The 20,002-nt window shown below is 33.9% G+C and overlaps 1 protein-coding gene across 4 annotated transcripts in view; it reads left to right on the top strand.

Annotated features, from left to right (window-relative positions):
• Positions 1–20,002, top strand: part of LOC103663936 (ankyrin repeat and KH domain-containing protein 1) — a 120,328-nt gene that overhangs the window by 56,111 nt on the left and 44,215 nt on the right. For 2 of the 4 annotated variants that reach the window (XM_040622343.1, XM_040622342.1), the window contains exon 11: positions 19,764–19,851. In XM_040622343.1, coding sequence (XP_040478277.1) covers positions 19,764–19,851 — 88 coding nt within the window. Of the gene's footprint in view, positions 1–10,279; positions 10,512–19,763; positions 19,852–20,002 lie in introns of those variants that run through there. The other 2 variants (XM_040622346.1, XM_040622345.1) reach the window with 1 other exon arrangement.

Below are 20,002 nucleotides of genomic sequence, written 5' to 3'. Positions count from 1 at the left end.
GTGTACTTTTTTTGCTTGAAAATTATGCAGAATGAAATGTTAAGTAGATCTTAACCTTCTGCCTTCTTTCCTTTTTTAGACTTGCTTTGGGTCATCCATAAAAATAAAGAATTGAAGTATTTCATCATTTGAAATAAATGGGATATAGCATAAAAGCTATATGCAAAGTTTAATAGTCTTAACCTCTGAATTCTTATCTGATTCTTCTTTCCATTTTTCTATGGCAAAGTCATTTTCTTAATCTGTTTGTTGAGAATTATTCTGAAAATATTAAATAGTAAAAAGAGGAACTATCTGTTAAATAGAATCTAATATATAGCAAAGCCTTACTGATTCTGACTAATCAAAAGAATCTAATTTATAGCAAAGATTTTGAGAATCTAATATATAACAAAACCTTGCTGATTTCAAGTTAAAAATCTATTATGAAATATTTTTAAATGTTTTAGTTTTGTAGTTTTCTGGAATTACATAAATAGAGTGTGATTAGAGTTCCTCAGGAGAATTACATTAAGTGAACAGATAGAGAGATTTGAATTTATCATACTATTTTACATTCCAAATGTATGATTTAAAAAGTGGCTCAGATAAATATATATCTTAATTAAGGTTAATATTTGTTATTCTAATGTAATTGTTTACTCCATTTTGCAATCTATCTTCACATTCATATTTATGCGTAATTACAACCGTCGTGTAACATAGTTGTTTTCTATTTTTCCACTGTGCGTTCTATCATAATCTTTTCCATGTTGCTACATAGTCTCTATATTTATACCTCTTCCATTAAGTTGATGAACCATAATCATTCATTTACTCTTGAACTTTTCACTTGCTTTATGTTTTTCACTGTTATAAATACTGTTAGATTTAGTAACTTCATGTGGATAGCTTTTTTTTCTTTTGAATAACTTCATATATTGATTTTAACTTTAAAATTTATTGCTTGTTCCATGCTTTTGCTATCTGTGGAGAGACATTTCAATTTTAATATTAGTTCTTTTCCTGCAATAAAAAGCAGTACTCGTTCTTTATGTAAAATGTGGCAGGTATGGGAAAGTACAGTAAGTTTGGTATTTAAAACCTACAAGTAAACTTTGTGATTTCAGGCTTTACTATGTAAGCCACTGGGGGAAACAAGATATAATCAAAGATAAGAAGTGAGTAAAGCAGGCAGATCAATCCGAATCCTGAGAAAAAAATGACTGATAATTTTTACTAGCTGGACCTTACAAGGCGGTAGCATCTTTCTTATCCTCCATTCTTTGCTGCCACTTCCTAGTATCTGTTTTGGGCTGTACTAATTTCCTCCATTGCTTTGCAGATAGAAGACTCTCCACTCCCATTCTATCCCTGGTATCCCATTGGTGTGTTCTGATACTTGTATTTGTTAGTTGTTTAAGTTAAATGAATTTTTTTATGTGCGGGTGGCTGAGAACCTTCGTTTTGGGGGGAATTATTTTTACCTTCAGTTTAAATGAGGATGTACAAGTCAACCTTTGGAACACAGTCTGAACCAGCCCCTATGCTTTGTTAGATTTTAGAGCCTAACTTTGGCCCCAGTTCAAGGTTTTGGTATTATAGTTTATAAAAAGGAGCTTAAAAGCTATTGTTTCTCATTCTTTAAAATATCTTGTACCAGAATCAATTAGGATATTAATTTGGTTTAAAAAACTTTTAATGCAACAATTTGGTTTTCTTGTATTGTTGCCTGACATGAAACTGAAAACTTTTACAGCTTTTCATTCTAAATGTATAGTAGGTATAAACGAGGACTTAGTTTTAAGGAAAATCTAGAAATTTTCTTATTGATTGCTTTTAAAAAATTCTCAGCTAGAACCGATGGCATCCTTGAGCATTTTCAGGTAGATCCTCAAAATACGTGCTTGTTCTAATTTGAAACTTAGTTATTTAAAATGTCACTTTTTCTAGTTTTAAAAATATTTTAAAATAAAATTATATATAGATACTTCTAATAAAAATGACACACTATCATATTTAGAGGTTGTGGATTGATATGTAGTTTGTCTAACTTTTTAATAATTGAGTAAATTTGAATAATCTATTTAAAACTTCTGGACTTGATTAGTATCCTTAAATAGGCCACTTAAAATGTTCTTTTTGAAAATAAAAAAATTAAAAATTGTCCATTAATTCCAGAATTTTTTGAAAATTCTCTGTTTAGCGTGCAGAATCATTTTAACTACTCCATGAGTAGAAAACCTTGAGCAGATCCCCTGATTCATATCTTCCTGATGTTTGCATCTCTTATTACCACAGCAATGGGAATTATTGTATATTGAAATAAAGATTATTCCTTTATGTGTTTTCTTTCTCAGCATAGCATCTTTGTTTTGGGCCCAGGTTTGTTTTTAGTATTGGATACGATAATAAGTATATGATGTAAACCCATCGTAAGAAAATTTGTATTAAAATTCATTAGCCTTACTTAAAATCTAAAAGAAATTAAAAAAAAAACTCCCTTTGGAAACTACTTAATCTTATTTCTCTGAAAAGGAAATTTCATATCATTTGTATCTTCACACATTTGTTACTGAACTCTGATCAGAAATTATTAATAACACTATTTCATAACTGAAATTGACTAACTCCTATACTCTTTTAGACCCTACTCTGGTGTTCTTTATTACTCTAGGCTATTTCCCACAATTAACTGGGCTTTAGACCAGAAGGCAAAGTTTTAGTATTTCATACTTGTTCTCGTCTCTGTAGCTAGCTAGCTTTAGCTAAAATACTTATGGCCTGATTTCTTTTACCACAGTCTTCTTATTACTATTACTTTTCAAGTTCAAGGTGGAGAATTTGAATTGTTAACTATTCAGCAGTTTGATTTGATTGTAAAACTCTGCTTTTTTTTCTCTTGCTTGCTTTTAATTTTGACTTTGTGTTGACTAACATGTCAGAGGTGTTTTGATTTGATGTTTATGTTTTACAAACCATTTGTGAAGATGATAGAATCTTACTCTTTTCATCATGACATGTTAATTTCAGTATTAAAACTTTGGTACATTTGCTACGATAGAAGAAATAATTGTCATCTGTACAATTGCCTTCACATGTATTTGCCAGCACAGCTGAATTTGAAATGGGAGAAAGTGATATATAAATCAGTTTAATAAGTCTCCAGCTCCTTGGCCTTTCATTGCTAGAAGAGGTGTATCATAGTATAACTGATCAGTAAGTTCCAAACCCAAGGAGTACTTCCTATGATAAACAACTACCGTAGGTATTAGGGAATGTAAGTACATTCAGGTTGTGTTCATATAGAGAGATTTAGTGACCCAACTTAACATTTTATAGGCCAGCATTACTGTTTGAAGGTAGAACTTATTACAGGAAGAAATGCTTATGGAAGATATCCTATAATCCTATATCTGAATGGAAGTCTAATGAGTGGCAAATGCTACACTTAGTTGTTTAAAAAGAACTATTGCTATGGAACATTAGACAGGACATCTAATGTTCAGTATAGCCGTCAAATCACTGATTAATACAATAAGCAAACATTTGCGTCAATCTCCCCATCTGTAAAATGAAATTTAGTATTATTTTCTGAGCTATTTTATCAGGACATGTAAATATTCTTTCTTTGGTTCTGCTGGGTATCCTTGGGCAAATCACTTAAATTCCCTAGGCTTCTTTGTTTCTCTTCCTTCTTTTCCTCACCTCCTCCTCTTCCTTTTCCTTTTTTTTTTTTTTTTTTAAGATTTTATTTATTTATTTAAGATTTTATTTATTTATTTAACAGAGACAGCCAGCGAGAGAGGGAACACAAGCAGGAAGAGTGGGAGAGGAAGAAGCAGGCTCCTAGCGGAGGAGCCTGATGTGGGGCTCGATCCCACAACGCTGGGATCACGCTCTGAGCCAAAGGCAGACGCTTAATGACTGTGCCACCCAGGCACCCCCCTTTTCCTTTTTTTTTTTAAGATTTATTTATTTATTTATTTATTCTACAGAGACAGAGACAGCCAGCAAGAGAAGGAACACAAGCAGGGGGAGTGGGAGAGGAAGAAGCAGGCTCATAGCGGAGGAGCCTGATGTGGGGCTCGATCCCACAACGCCGGGATCACACCCTGAGCCGAAGGCAGACGCTTAACCGCTGTGCCACCCAGGCGCCCCCCCCTTTTCCTTTTTTTATGAGGGGTTTAGACCAGATGATATTTAACTACCTGACTTAAGAAATTTAATTTTGTGGGGCGCCTGGGTGGCTCAGTCATTAAGCGTCTGCCTTCAGCTCAGGGCGTGATCCCAGGGTCCTGGAATCAAGCCCCGCGTCAGGCTCCCTGCTCTGCTGGGAGCCTGCTTGTGTTCCCTCTCTTGCTGGCTGTCTCTCTCTCTGTCAAATAAATAAATAAAATCTTTGAAAAAAAAAAAAGAAATCTAATTTTGTGATTTCTGAAGAACAAGAGAATTGTCTGTTTGAAGGTATCAGATGGACCGGATGATCTTGAGTGTTTTGTTAGTCCAAGAATGTGTAAAGTCCTATGAGATCTTAAAGAAAATGAATTTTTAAGATTATAAACCATCATTACTAATAATGGTGCTAAGTATTATATAAATTATTCTCTTAAAATATTTGTATATATTAGATGTATTTTAATTACCCCAAACATTATTTTGGGTGTTGATTATAATTAATAGTTAGCGTATTTAACTTGTCATAAAATATTTTATAGGTTGTCTTAATAGATAAAAGTTATTTATCCCTGGGGTGCCTGGGTAGCTCAGTCAGTTAAGCATTCGACTCTTTTTTTTTTTTTTTTAAACATTCAACTCTTGATCTCAGCTCAGGTCTTGATCTCAGGATCATGAGTTTGAGCCCCACGCTGGGCATGAACTCTACTTAAAAGGAAAAAAAGAAAAGTTATTAATCCCTAAAATATACAATTAACTTAGTAAGGCTACCCCAATAAAAAATAATCTGGCATTATAATGCTAAATCATTACCTCTTCAATCCTAAGTCATCTATTAATATTTTATTCTACTTAAATACTGCTAAAGAAGTAGGAAGAGTTTCCTTGACATGAATTTTTATTTTAAATGAATTATTTCCTCAAGAATATAAGTCTTTCAGTTATCTTTGGAATTATTCAATTACAAGTAAATTCTTTTTTCTTGAAGTTAAAGTTTATTTCAAGTAGCAGGATAAACTTGTGTTACATCTTCTTATCTTTCATACCTTAAAATTTTTCAAAATGTCCTTTGTGTAGGATTGTTTTTAGCTTTGGCTTTGAAGTATACTCAGGCAATGTTCAATGAGAGACAAGGAATTTAGAATGCGATTTTACTTGAAGATGTTTGCCACCTTGAAGATAGGGGTGGAAGAGGGAGAGGATACCAAGGATATGAGATAGAGCATGTTTTTTTCTTTATGCTCACAATGAATCTGTTTTAGATTAAATGGATCAGAGTAAATAAATAGAACCAACCTAAAGAAGTATGGTAGGTACATGGCATTGCTAATTATGGTGTCTTTGCCATATTGAGTGGAAGTTGGTCCCGTATCAGTACTTATTTTCCTTGTTATTGTGGCTAAATTATTTTTTTTTATAAATTTGTAATTGATTGAAAATTTTTTTCTTAGTTTTAAATAGGTGATATCTTTACATGGTTCAAAATTCAAACATAAAACTGTCCTGTGGGCACCTACTTTCCCTCTCCATTGGCAATAATGTTGTTCATTTCCTGTTATCCTTCCAGAGATATTTTATGTGTGTATGATGAAAAGTCACATATGTTGAAAGAAACAGTTACTAATGTTCAGTGTTTTGTATAATTCCTTATTGAGATAGAATTTGGGTTTTTACTATACTGATTTTCTCTGTAGTGTTGACCATAGCTTTTAAGGTTTGTTTGTTTGTTAACATTTTTAATATTTTAATAAAAATTGAAGCACTTTGGCACTGATGAGGAAATTGGGTGCTTTGAATATGTCATAATGGTCTATCACTGATTTTCATCCCTAACCATAAAGTAGGCTCTCTGACTCTTTGCTTTCGTTGGATTTTATTCTACCAGCCAAATGAACTTTTTTGGGCATTTTTTTTTAAATAGTTGAAACTAAGCGATTTGGACATGGATGTGTTAACGCTTTCTGGTTCTTATTTGTGGAATTTATTTCCTTGGAAATGAGATTTGATATGGACTTCCCGCAAAAGAAAAAATTCTGAAAGATTAATTTGTTACCTATATTAAATCTTATGAAGTAGAAATGTGGACCAGATCCTCTTTCATAAATTTTTTTTTAAATTTCAGCATTATGTTATTTGTCCTCCTAGATGTTTCTATCCCCCAAGCATATATATATAGTCCATGTATGTGAACAATATGTCTTTTTTTATATGAATGGATTTGTTATCACATATACTCTTCTGTAACTTTTTTCTTACAATATTTTTCTATGTTAGTCCCTATAGATTTCTCATTCTTTTTCACAGGTACCCAGGGTTCTATGTAATTTATTGACCATTTATTTATTCATAAACTTCTGGGTTATTATCGTTTTTAAATATTATAAATGTGCTACACTAAGTATTGTTAAACATATTTACATATCTTTTCTACTTTTGTGAATATATCTGTAGGGATAAATCCCTAGAAATGAAATTATTGGTTATCAGAGGATCCACATCTAAAATTTTGATAGCTGCTGCCAAATTGTTCAAAAGTGCTGAACCAGGGGCGCCTGGGTGGCACAGCGGTTAGGCGTCTGCCTTCGGCTCAGGACGTGATCCCAGTGTTACGGGATCGAGCCCCACATCAGGCTCCTCCGCTATGAGCCTGCTTCTTCCTCTCCCACTCCCCCTGCTTGTGTTCCCTCTCTCGCTGGCTGTCTCTATCTCTGTCAAATAAATGAACAAAATCTTTAAAAAAAAAAAAAAAGTGCTGAACCAGTCTGCATTTCTATTAACGCTGAGTCCTGATTCCCCACATTTTTATTAACATGAATTAGAGTGAGTTCCCTCTTCCTTCCTTCCTTCCTTCCTTCCTTCCTTCCTTCCTTTCTTTTTCTTTCTTTTCTCTCTTTTTTCTTCCCTTTCTTTCTCTCTTTCTTTCTTAATGGTTTAATTTTCTAATCTTTGATCATAGTCCCCATGTTTATCTAAAAAATCTTTCTGTATTCCAGGTAGCTCTATGAGCTGCTTATTAATTGTTCCCAAAGCTTTTGTGTGAACTGCATAAAAGACAAAGTTACTTTCTGAAAGAGTATTCAGACATCGTTTACAAATGCAAATTTTGAAATATTTTTTATCTTTAACATTGATTTTTTTCAAAAAAAATCAAATAGACAGTATCTATTGACTTCATTCTGAAAGAGGAGAATAATGTATCTTCCACTATAGGATTTGCATGAGTTATTTTATTTTTGCATTGTCATGGTTTTATAACATTTATATTTACAGTCTGTTTTTTGACACTATTTCTCACAGTTGTTTAACTGTATATTTAGGGTATTCAGTGTTTACCTTACTCTTTTGATTTTGGGGTTTTTGGTGTATTTTTTGGGTTTTTTTTATAATAATATTTTTTTATTATATTATGTTAGTCACCATAGAGTACATCCCTAGTTTTTGATGTAAAGTTCCATGATTCATTACTTGCATATAACACCCAGTGCACCATGCAATATGTGCCCTCCTTACTACCCATCATTAGCCTATCCCATTCCCCTCCCCTCCCAAAGCCCTCAGTTTGTTTCCCAGAGTCCATAATCTCTCGTGGTTCATTCCCCCTTCTGTTTACCACCCCCTTTCTTCTTCCCTTTCTTCTTCTACCAATCTTCCTACTTCTTATGTTCCATAAATGAGTGAAACCATATGATAATTGTCTTTCTCTGCTTGACTTACTTCGCTTAACATTATCTCCTCCAGTCCCATCCATGTTGCAGCAAATGTTGAGAAATCATTCTTTTTGATGGCTGAGTAATATTCCATTGTATATATGGACCACATCTTCTTAATCCAGTCATCTGTTGAAGGGCATCTCGGCTCCTTCCACGATTTAGCTATTGTGGACAATGCTGCTATGAACATTGGGGTGCATATGGCCCTTCTCTTCACTACATCTGTATCTTTGGGGTAAATACCCAGTAGTGCAATTGCTGGATCATAGGGTAGCTCAATTTTTAACTTTTTAAGGGACCTCCACACTGTTTTCCAGAGTGGCTGTACCAACTTGCATTCCCACCAACAATGTAAGAGGGATCCCCTTTCTCCACATCCTCTCCAACAATTGTTGTTTCCTGTCTTTACATTACTACTCTTTTGTAGTATGTAGCCTCTTAATTCCTGAGTTCCTAAATCCAACTCATTTTTTGGCTGGCTGATATTGGTATTTTGATTTGAATCTACTTTCCTCCCCCAAAAAAGGAATTCACAGGTGCTCGCATTTTTGAGACTACTATATGTTGTATTTATAAATGAATGTAGCCATATATAGAATTATTGGTTTGCTTTTTTTTTTTTTTTTTCTCCTCAAAATTTTAAACCCTAATGCTGTCTTCTGGTGCTGAATATTTCCAAAGCTTGCTAGAATATTCCCCATTATGTGTAAGTAACTTCCTTTTTTTGCCTGGATTATAAGAGTCTTTCATTATACTTTTAAACCTCTGTGATTTCATCAGAATATGTCTTGTTTATTATTTTATATTAATTTTTCCTGGAAATTAATGAGAAGATTTTAGGTCATCCTCTTAGGTCTTCTCTCCTCCCCCTCCTTCAGTTTTCTTGTATTATATCCTTGAATGCTTCTTTTTCTATTCTGTTTTCTTCTGGGATATTTATTATTCATATATTGGATTTTTCTTGTTCCTTTTATCTTTGTGTCCAATTCTTTGCATTTCTTTCTTTTTTCCTCTGAATTGTTTTTCTTAAGCCCATCCTCCAGGTCACTATTTTTTCTGTACATTTCTGCTTCTATGTGGTTTTCATGGTTTCATTAGTTCATTATTACTTAGTTTCTTCTGTTCTTCCAATTTACTTTTAAATCTCTTCTTGTTGTTATATCACTTTGTTCGGTTATTTAAAGAGTTCAGGTTCTCTTTAATTTATTTGGAAGTATAGGGGATATTTGACTAAAATTTTATTGTTTCCATTTTTGTAGGAATTTCTTAGTAGGTTCTCTGTTGGATACTTTGTACTTATTATTTGTATTGGAATGAGGCTTGTGATTTGTTGAACATCATGTGGGGTTGGGGCAGGGAGAGGAAGTGAATCCTAATATCTTCTTCAAATTCTATAGTTGTCTCAGCATACTTTCTCACCAAATCTCTACCATAGGAGCATACATCCCCGTAAGGTAAGCACATCACCCAAGTAAGAGGTAGGAGTGACTAAAAAGTGAAGTTTTCTCAGAGCACCTGGGTGGCTTAGGTGGTTAAGCGCCACACTTAGGATTTCAGCTTAGGTTGTGATCTCAAGGGTCATGAGATGAGCCCTGCCCCCACACCTGCGAGCTCCTTACTCAGCCCGGAGTCTGCTTGAGATTCTCTCCCTCTCCCTGTGCCCCTCCCCTTGTATGTGCCCTGCACACATGTGTGCGTGCTCTCTCTCTCTCTCTCTAAAATACATAAGTAAATCTTTTTTTCAAAAGTTAAAAAAAAGAGTGAAGCTTTCTCTAGGCCATGTTTCTTTTTTTTGGAGACTTAGTTGACCCGGGTTAGTGACTGAAAGTTTATTGCAGTTTCTTCTGCTGTATCCCTGTCTCACCTTCAAATACTTTCTCTCTGTCACAAGTCTAGATTGAGAGAAAATAGATCTATTCTATATCTCAAGTTCTTTGGAAGTTCCTGTTTTAGTTGAAAAGTATGAGTACTAAGGGCATTTATAATCAGGGAGAAAACTATAAAACTATTTAAACACTTTATAGTATTTTCCTTACTTTTTCTCCCAACTTCTGATATTCCCAAATCCTTTGATTTAGTTATTTTCTTTGGTTAGATATTAAGACACTGCTCTTGATTCTGTGGCTCTAGTTGTATTTGAAAATAAAGGCATAAGTTCAAGTAATTGAGCAGAATTTTTCTATGTGTTAAAGTTTATATTGAAGTTATATTGTAGAGAACCACATTATCAGACCCTTAAAAAAAAAAATAGTCTACTTCTGAGATTATGGTCTCTATAGATGAGAATCTTTTTAGTTGAAGATCCTGAGTTTACAAAGCCCAGCACCTGAAATACCAGTCACAAGGTCTTCATGGCCAAATGTGATTTTCATTTTTGGAATAAGATCCGTGAGTTCTTCTTTTTCCTTTCACAGGACAAGCAGGAGGACATGAAGACTATTTTGGAGGGCATAGATCCGGCCAAGCATCAGGTGAGGGAGGCCTTTGATGCTTGTAAGCTACTACATAAGGAATAGATGTTGTAGGTAACCAGAACTCTGGATATCTGAATTCCAGCCAAGAAGTTCCAGGACCTTGCTGGGTGACAAAGGAATCTTCTTCAATTGAAAAAGATTATGAAGTTCCAATAAAAAGAGATTTATGTTACTAGTAGTTTGCTTCCTTAGTATTCTTTTTATGTGGTATTCCTAAAAAATTTCTCAGGTGAAAATAGATTTTCTTATTCAGATAGTTCTTTTGCATTCTTCCTTACTGGGAGATTCAACATACTACAGAGAGAAAATCTCAGTTATGAAGTCCTTTGCATTCAATTTTGTTCATCAAAAATCTGAAACTCAGACTTAGGGAGTGATATTGGATCGTTTTTTATATAATCCTCAAATAAACAAAAAAAAATTAGTGAAACATTTACTATACTATTCATGCCATTAATTTCTATGAAGTTAAAATTATTTTTGTAAAATTGTCCCCTGTAATTCCATTTTGAAATTCGTTTTTAAGAAGGTAAATGCTTATTCATAAGCAAACATTTCTTTTGAGAAAATGTTTTGAATTTGTGCCTGATGGTTTTAAGAGTCAAGCAAATTTAGTATCCATTTTAATCCAGAGAGATTTGTTTAAACTCAGGAAGCAGTGCTTAATTTTTATTAAAATCAGGAATAAATTGTGATTGTATCACAATTAGCTTATGCCTTCTGAAATAAATTCTTCACTATCAAGCCACTCTTAATCATAAGGCTTATTAAGCATCTTCATTATTGGCTTGTTGAATGAGAAATTGCTATATTCATTCTATTTTGTTCAAGTAAATAATATATTTCACAAAACATTATGTGAAAACATGAATTTTTACTCAGTTGTATAGTATCTCAGGCTCCTATCAAGAATGTAAAGCTGAGTGTTATTTCAGATAAAGTATTTCTTTCTCCCCGGATTGGTTAAAGGAAACACGATTATAAATCCCTCTCTCTAAGCTGTAAGTCTCAGAACTTGGGATACTTTTTTAAAATGTGCTTTGTGGCCCCACTTTTATTAGAGGTTCAGATTCAGCACATCTGAAATGGGGAATCTGCATTTTAAATGATATCCCAGGAGATTCTGATGGCAAGTTTTCCATATTCCACACTTTGAGACATTGCTAGAGTCCATAGATTATTCTGCATCAGTGTTGTTCTCTTCCCTTTCCATCTTTGCTTTGTAATCCATCATTCTTCCTCTAGCCAAACCGAGTAAGTTTGGTTTTTCTCTTTGTTACTTGTGATTTTTAGAAACTGAGCTAAACACAGTCCTAGAGTGGTGCCTCAATCTTTTTTCCATCTCAGTTGTCCTAAGGGATATGAATAAGATCAGTAACAGCAGATCACTAAGGTAATAATTAAAATACAGTGGTGGATTGGAAGAACATACCCCCAGGGGAGAACATCAGAATCCTCTAGTACATATGTAGTATAAAACAGTCTCCCTCCCTCTCCTGTGATTCTGGTCTTTCCCTTGACAATGTCCTCCTCCAACTCGGAGAAGTACTGCCTCTGTGATATAGTTACAACCCTTAGATGTATACCTTGGGTGTCCATGGCTGTGATTTTAATGGAAATCAACTTATTTTTTAAAAAATAAACTTAATTTTAAATTAGATTTTGTTATCTAAGTCCAATTGGGAAAAAAAACCCACCTTTTTTCCTCCGTGTGCTTATTCATCAGAACCAGAACTTTGCAGTGTATTTTTCATGGATAAGATTTTTAGGGGACTTATAAAGTTCTAATTATCCATTTACCAATATATTTCAACCATTACTGATGAGCTTACCTTAATTAACTTTAAATATGACCCCCCACTTTTTAAATGTTAACTTTCTATTAAGGAATAACATATATACATATTTTTTAGTTTTACTCTTCGAAGTTAGAAAACTTTTATCTATTTTTTTCTTGATCTAAAGCTATTTGTGAAATACACAAAACTCCTAATACCTTTTATTTTAAAGGCCAAGTTCTCTCTAGAATTCTAGGTTATTGTATGTTGAATGAGTCCTTTTCAGCTATCTCTAGTGTGTTTAAATATAAGTACAAATGACATCCAGTCAAGAAGGTAAAGTCAGTGTTAGTATATTTTGAAACCTCTCTGTTCTCTATTGTTTGAAGTACATAGATATAATAAATAAAATATGGGAGAAAAACAAGCTAAACTAAAAATATGTAGCTATAGTCAGAAACAAAATTAAAGAACACTGGACTAGAAATGGAGCAGGGATCCACAGCTGAAGCTATAGGCCCAAGGAAACTTAAAATATTTAAAAAGGGGGAGCGGGGCATGGAGCCTGGGATCTCAGTATCTGTAGGGCAATAGGGACTGAGTGCATCACAAATGGAGCAGGCTAGTAGATCAAGTCTACTTGACTAAAGCAAGAAACTCGGACCTTATTGCCCCCACCTGTGAACCAAGACGGGGAAAAAAGCTGCAAGCAGCTTCCTACAGTTGCAGTTAGAAATTATCTACTTGTTCTTGGTAGAATGAAGATGCAAAGACAACAGTGCAACTAAGAACTTGGAAGACACTATTTTTTGACTTAGTGAGCAGAACTGAAATTACTCCATGAGACCTGAAGTTTAAGTTGCCAGTGAAAAATCTACTGTCGAAATGGGCTTTTAGGGCCAGATTCAGGCAACTTTCAAACCATCTGATGAGAAGGGATAAATTTGTGGATAGAAAGAAAAGAAAAAACTCTCATGCAAAATGAACTTTTCAAAAAAAATTATGAAGCTCAAGAGCAAATCTATGTGGATAGTCAAAATGTAAGCAAACAAACAAAAAGCAGCAAAATAGGAGAATAAAAGCCCAGGCAATTGAAATAAAAGAGTTTAAACGTGCTTATTTTAAACTATAACCAGTAGCCATAAAACAGTGTGAGACAATGAAATGAAAGCCAATAATTATTAATTAAGAACAGATGGGTATGAAATAAAAAATTTAAACTTTGTGGGAGGGAAAGTTGTGGAAATAAAAAATATATGGGATAAATAGTATATTGGACACAGTTGAATAAAAAATTAGCGAATAAGGTGATTAAACAAGAAATAACACAATATAGCATAAAGAAATGGAAGATTTTATGAAAGAGAAATTGAGAAAAAGAGGGTAGATGAGAAGCTCTACCACACATTTGAAGTTCCTGAATGAGAGGATAGAAATACAAAGTAGAGGCAATGTTCGAAGAGATAATGATAGAGAATTTTCTGAAATTGAAGCCAGAAATGAATACTTGATTGAAAAATTAATAAGTAAAACAAATGAAACTGTAGAATTTGAAAGATAAAGAACACTATCTTAGAAGCTACTAGAGGGGAAAAGATGCATTATTTTAAAGGAACAACAATCAAATTTTTGACAGCAGATTCTCATCAACAGTAATAATCTTAGAAGACAGTGGGAAGTAATATCCTCCAAATACCAAGAAAAAAAAAATAGAATTCTGTACTCAACTACTCTTCCAGAGAAGGAAAAGTAAGCTTATTTTCAGATCTACAAAGAATAAAAGAGCTTACCACCTCAGATCCTTGCCAAAAGAACTACTAAAAGATATGTACATCAATGAGACAGAAGGCGTGGGATGCAGGAAGCTACGGTAAGCAAAGAAATTAGTAAAACATTATAAATATAAATTTTTTAATACAAAACCGAAATTTCTATGCTTAAAACCAAAGTAATACTAAAATTCTAGACCGCAATAGCATGAAATTCAGAAAGATGTGTTAGGAGGTTGAGAAGCCATGCTAGAGTCCCTGTGTTGTTCAGGAGAGGAGGATTGGGTACTAAATAACTTTAAAGGTTTTTTTTAAGCAAAATATATCAGTTGATCAGAACAAATATAAATCTGTTGAACACGGTTGTTAAAGGGAAAGCCTTTTGAATTAGATTAAAAATCAAAATCTAGCAGATTGTGTCAGATAGGGGAAGGTTGACAAAGTGATGGAAAAAAATATGTAAGGCAATATTAATATCTGATGAAATGGGATTTTAAGCCAAAAGTATTTTTAGAGATAAATATTCCTTCAGCTGATAATAGCAATCAGTTATTAATCAGTAACTAATAATCTACCTTCTAAAGAAAATAGAAAATTACAAAGTTACAAGAAAGATAAGTCTACATTTGTGATGACAAGATTTTTTCCACAGACTTCTGTATGAAACTGATCAAGCAGACAAAATACTTGTTAAGAATAGAAAAACCAGATTTGCTCTTGTAAGTCGCTAACATTGTTTCCATTATATATACTATGTATTCTTTTCCAGTACACGGACCATGTATAAAAATTGTCTGTGTTTTAGGCTACAAAGTCTTTAAAACAAACTCCTTAGTCCCATGGACTAAATTCTTTGATCTATATTGCTTTAAAATTACAAATTAACAATAAAACCTTTTTTAAAAAAATCCCATTCACCTAGAAAATGAAGAAAAAATACTTTTACATAATTCATGGGTTAACGAGGCAATCACAGTAAAAATTACAAAGAAATTCTCACAAAAACTACACATCAAAACTTAGGTGAGAGGATACAGCTAAAGTGTCCTTGGAAGGAAAGTTTTTTTTATATACATAAAATGAAAGTAAATGAAGCTAATAAAAGAACAACAAACAGCACCATGAAGGAAGGAAATAATAAAAGAGAATAGAATAGAAAACAAAAAATAAGGATTAAAAAATAGGGAAGAAAAGCAAACTTAAAAGCTGATTTAACAACAACAACAAAACACAACTACTGAAATAGATAAAATAAGGCAAACTTTTTTTTTAAAGGGAAAGGCACAGGTAAATGGTAGAAATTTAAAGGGAGTTACAATTATATGCTATAGTAGAGCTCTTTAAAATTTATAAGGTAATCGCATGAACAATCAATAAATTTGAATACTTACATGAGGTGAATGCTGATTTTTTTTTCTGTGAATATATAAATTTATCAAAACTGACTCATGAATAGGAAACCTCAGTAGAACAATAAGCATATCACACGTTGAATTGGTAGTTTAAAGTCATCCATCCAAAGAAAGGAAGAAGCTCAGATGAATTTATAGGTGAGTTTTACCAGATGTTCAAGGAATAAATAAACTCTTTATTGTTCGAGCTATTGCTAAGAATAGAGAAAGAAGAAATGTTACAGTATGCAATATTTAAGGTTATAACCTTGGAAAATAACTTTCTGTGTTCATGAAGGAAAACTACCATAATTTATATCCTAAAATTTGATTGATCTAGAACAAATATTGGCTTTGCTAACAAACCCAACATTCATAAGGAAGTAGTATATAGAAATTTGATTCTTATTTTAGAGATCGATTTATTTAGAGTGAGAGAGAGAGCGCATGTGCGCACAGAGAGCAGGGGTGGGGGGGCAGAGAGAGAGAGAGAGAGGCTCAAGCAGACTCACCACTGAGCACAGAGCCCAATGCAGGTCTCTATCCTGGGACCCCAAGATCATGACCCACACCAAAATCAGGAGTTGGCCACTCAAGCAAATGAGCCACCCAGATGCCCCTGATTCCTATTTTAAGAGAAGGTTTTAGCGGTCATATATTTTGGGGCAAATTATATATGTTGTAGTATTTACATGATTGATTTTAGGACATGAAATATTATAAATACATTATAAAGTTGGGGCATTTTTTTACCTACAATTTTCTCAAATATAATTATGTTTTTCAAAACCGAAATATATGTATATATTTATAGGGAGGAAAATAAAATAGCTTTTCACACCTTTTACTTCAGAAATTTTATTAGTATGTTGAATTTTGAAATTTGGCTTGGGTGAGGATCTTGGGACTGATTTTTTGTCTTAGCTACAGTAATATTTTATATATATAGAACTAACAGTTATTTTGAAAGTTTATTCTAAAGGAGGGCTTTCATAGTCTTTTGTCTTTGCCACTACTCACGGGACCTAGTTATGCTGATGGGTGTCACTGGTAGTCCTAAGAGATAAAGAAAGAAAAAGGAAAAGAAAAGTGATGTTAATATTTGCCCACCCATGTTCTAGTAACAATGTATTATCAAATACAATGAATGTCTAACTCTGAGTTTAGCTACTACCCTTAATTTCTTGTTAAATTAACTTTTCTTTCTCTTATTTACTTAGTAGAAAATTAAAACTTCAAACCTCAGTACTAAGAGGGAAGATTTGAGAGGTCAGTTACACTTAGGTTCCTTCTTGGTAAACCATATTCACGCATTTTATTGTTTTAGACATTAGATATGTAATGGTAAGCAAAAATGGACACGATTGGTGTTCTCATGGAGCTTACAGTCTAGTGGCAGAGACATGTTAGCCAAATAGTTATACAAACTAATATGTGATTAAAACTTATGAAGGAGTGGTTCATATAGCTATGTCCATACAGATGGTCCCGGACTTACGATGGTTCACTTACGATTTTTCAACTTTATGATGGTGCAAAACTGATACGCATTCAGTAGAAACCATACTTCGAATTTTGAATTTTGACATTTTCCTGGGCTGGCGGTATATGGTAGGATACTGTCATGATGTTGGGCCGCAGCAGTGAGCAGCAGCTACGGTGAGCCACGTGATCTCAAGGATAAACAACCAATGCATTCGCAACCATTATGAACTCAGAATCATTGTTTCTCACTTTCAGTACAGTATTCATTCATTACATGAGATTTTAAGTACTTTATTATGAAGTAGACTTCATGCTTGATGATTTTGTCCCAACTGTGGGCAAATGCTCGGAGCATGTTTAAGGTAGGCTTAGCTAAGCTATGATATTTGGTAGGTTAGGTGTATTAAATGCACTTTCAACTTAAGATATTTTCAACTTAAAATGGGTTTATCCATACGTAACCCCATTGTAAATCGAGGAAGATTTGTAATAGAAAGAGTAATTGAGTCAGGAAGTTCAGGAAGGTCTACCCTGAGGAAATAACGTTTGGCTTGAGATGTGAAGGATGAAAAGGAGCTAATAGAGAAGTATTACAAGGAAGGAAGAACAGCTTGAGCAGAAAGGCCTTGAGTCAGGAGTGGAAATAACAAATTGCCAAAGGCGCAATTTATTTCCAATGTGTAGTTGATTGCATTGTTAATTCAGAAAAAAAGTGAGATGGAAAAACTGAACAGCTTTCTAGCTCTTTTTGAATGAGGTCTTCATAATATATATTCCATTTCTTTTAAGTACATTGCCAGAATGTTAGATTTGCCTACATTTTAATGTAAATTCAAAATCCATTACAAAGCCAAATGATTTTGGCATCACCTATATTAACGATCTTCTGTATTTTAAAGTTAGTAAAGATTGTCACCTCATCAATATGTATAACAAGAAGTCAAAACATAAATTAATTTTTATAAGAGGTTGAGAGATTCTGTACTATCAAGATAAAAATTTTTAAATCTCTTTTAGAGCATAAGTCTATTCACTGCAGGCCAGTTTAAAGTTTCCATTGGGTTGACAATCTACTTATTTCTCATCATTAGTTTGCCCAAGTTGTAGATTAGGTATAGTTATATAAACAGACTGAAAAGCATCCTGTTGGCAGAGCACGCTATTTTTTTTTATTTTTTATTTTTTAGGGGTACCTGGGTGGCTTAGCTGGTTAAGCCTCTGACTCTTGATTTCAGCTCAGATCATGATCTCAGGGTCATGTGATCAAGCCCCATGTTGGGCTTGCACACTCAGCATGGAGTCTGCTTGAGATTTTCTCTCCCTCTCTCTCTGCCCCTCCTGCTTGTTCGTGTGCCTGCTCGCGCTCTCTCAAATAAATAAATAAATAAATAAATAAATAAATAAATAAATAAATCTATCTTTTTAAAAAAAGATTTTTAAAGTAATTTCCACACCCACTGTGGGACTCAAACTCAACCCCAGAGATCAAGAGTTGCATACTCCAGTGGCTGAGCCAGCCAGGCTCCCTGAGCCCACTATTTTTAAGTTGACTGTGGTAGCTAAAGGATTCTCTGAGTTAATTAGAATATAGCTGATGTAAAGCTTGACTTAAGCACTGTTCTCAAGTTTTTCTTCTTTTTTTTTTTTAAGATTTTGTTTATTTACTTGAGAGAGAGAGCACACACATGAGTGGGATGGAGGGGTAGAGGGAGGGGGAGAAGCAGACTCCCCGGTGAGCAGGGAACCCTACGTGGGGCTTGATCCCAGGAACCTGGGATCATGACCTGAGCCAAAGGCAGAGACTGAGCCACCCAGGCGCCCCTTTATGACGTTTTTCTTAGTAACAAAAGAGGAGCAGAACAACAGAAATTAATGTTTACATACATAATGAAACGGGATAGGTGAGCGAGTTTCCATAGAAGCGGTGTATCAGCTACATTTTATTTTATTTATTTACTTATTTTTATTTTTTATTTATTTGAGAGAGAGAGCTTGAGCAGAGGGAAGAGGCAGAGGGAGAAGCAGACTCCCTGCTGAGCAGGGAGCCTGATGCGGGACACCTGAGTCAAAGACAGACACCCAACCAACTGAGCCACCCAGGCACCCTATTTGTTTATTTTTATTTAAAATTTAGTTAACATACAATGCAAGATTGGTTTCTGGAGTAAAATTCAGTGAGGTTCATCACTTATGTGCAACACCCAGTACTCATCAGTCAGCTACATTTTAATACTTAGATGAATGTAATAAGAGTTCACAGTTCTCCCAACAGTACTACTTAGCATATTAGCAAGCTCGTTTTAGGGGCATTTGATATTACGGTGGTAGCAAGCTGTTTTTTCATTCATTCCTCTTCCTGGCAAACCTCCTAGAAGGAATAACAATCTTTCTGCTATTATAAAACTGCTTCTTTGCCTTTCACTATTCACATATTTCATTTCTAGTCTAAAAAAACGTCTGCTTATTGGTATGTTTTTTCCTTTTTTTTCTCTCTTTACTCTTGAAATACCATAGTGTTTAGTGTTTTTCTTCAGAGACTGGTTTCTGAATAAATAAAATTTTTAAAAAAGAGAGACTGGTTTCTGTCCTGTGATGGAGTTCTTATTGGTTTCTAATATGATAAGATCAGGATCTTCCTAATTACGTGTAAGACTAAGGTTCTTTTTCATAATTCATATGAATAGTTAGGAAGACATCTTTTTTACCTCAGGGTTAGAAAAATGCAGCTATTTCTCTTTGAGGCTCAAACTAAACATAAGTAACACCTTTAAATGCTATTGTTTGGTATGCAAAAGTGAACTTGCCCTTAAAAAGTTACACCATCTCCTGTGCACTGAAATTAATCCTACATTTTGGAGGAATTGAGAAAGGTAGTATAAGTGGCTATGGTAAGTATTAAATCTCCTTATTTCTCATGTCATTTGTACTAAGTGTTTAAATTAGATGGTTAATGAATTGACGCTGATGGGGTTTTTTGTTTGTTTCTTTCTTTCTTTAATAGGAACATGAATCTGAGGGTGGAAGAACACCTTTGATGAAAGCTGCAAGAGCTGGTCATTTGTGCACTGTGCAGTTTCTTATTAGCAAAGGTAAGGGAAGCACAAGTCATCATTTGTAAGAAGCTGTAATTTCTGGGAAAAAAAAATCCTAAACTGGTGCCATTTATGTTAGAGCTATTTTCCCTACAGTACAAGTATTGTATCCTAGTCTTTTGTTGCTGTATTTTATTTAGTAAGTGTA

The sequence above is a fragment of the Ursus maritimus genome, unplaced genomic scaffold (genome assembly GCF_017311325.1).
Source record: "Ursus maritimus isolate PB19 unplaced genomic scaffold, ASM1731132v1 scaffold_5, whole genome shotgun sequence".
Taxonomy (NCBI): domain Eukaryota; kingdom Metazoa; phylum Chordata; class Mammalia; order Carnivora; family Ursidae; genus Ursus; species Ursus maritimus.
This window is presented reverse-complemented; position numbering and strand designations above follow the sequence as displayed.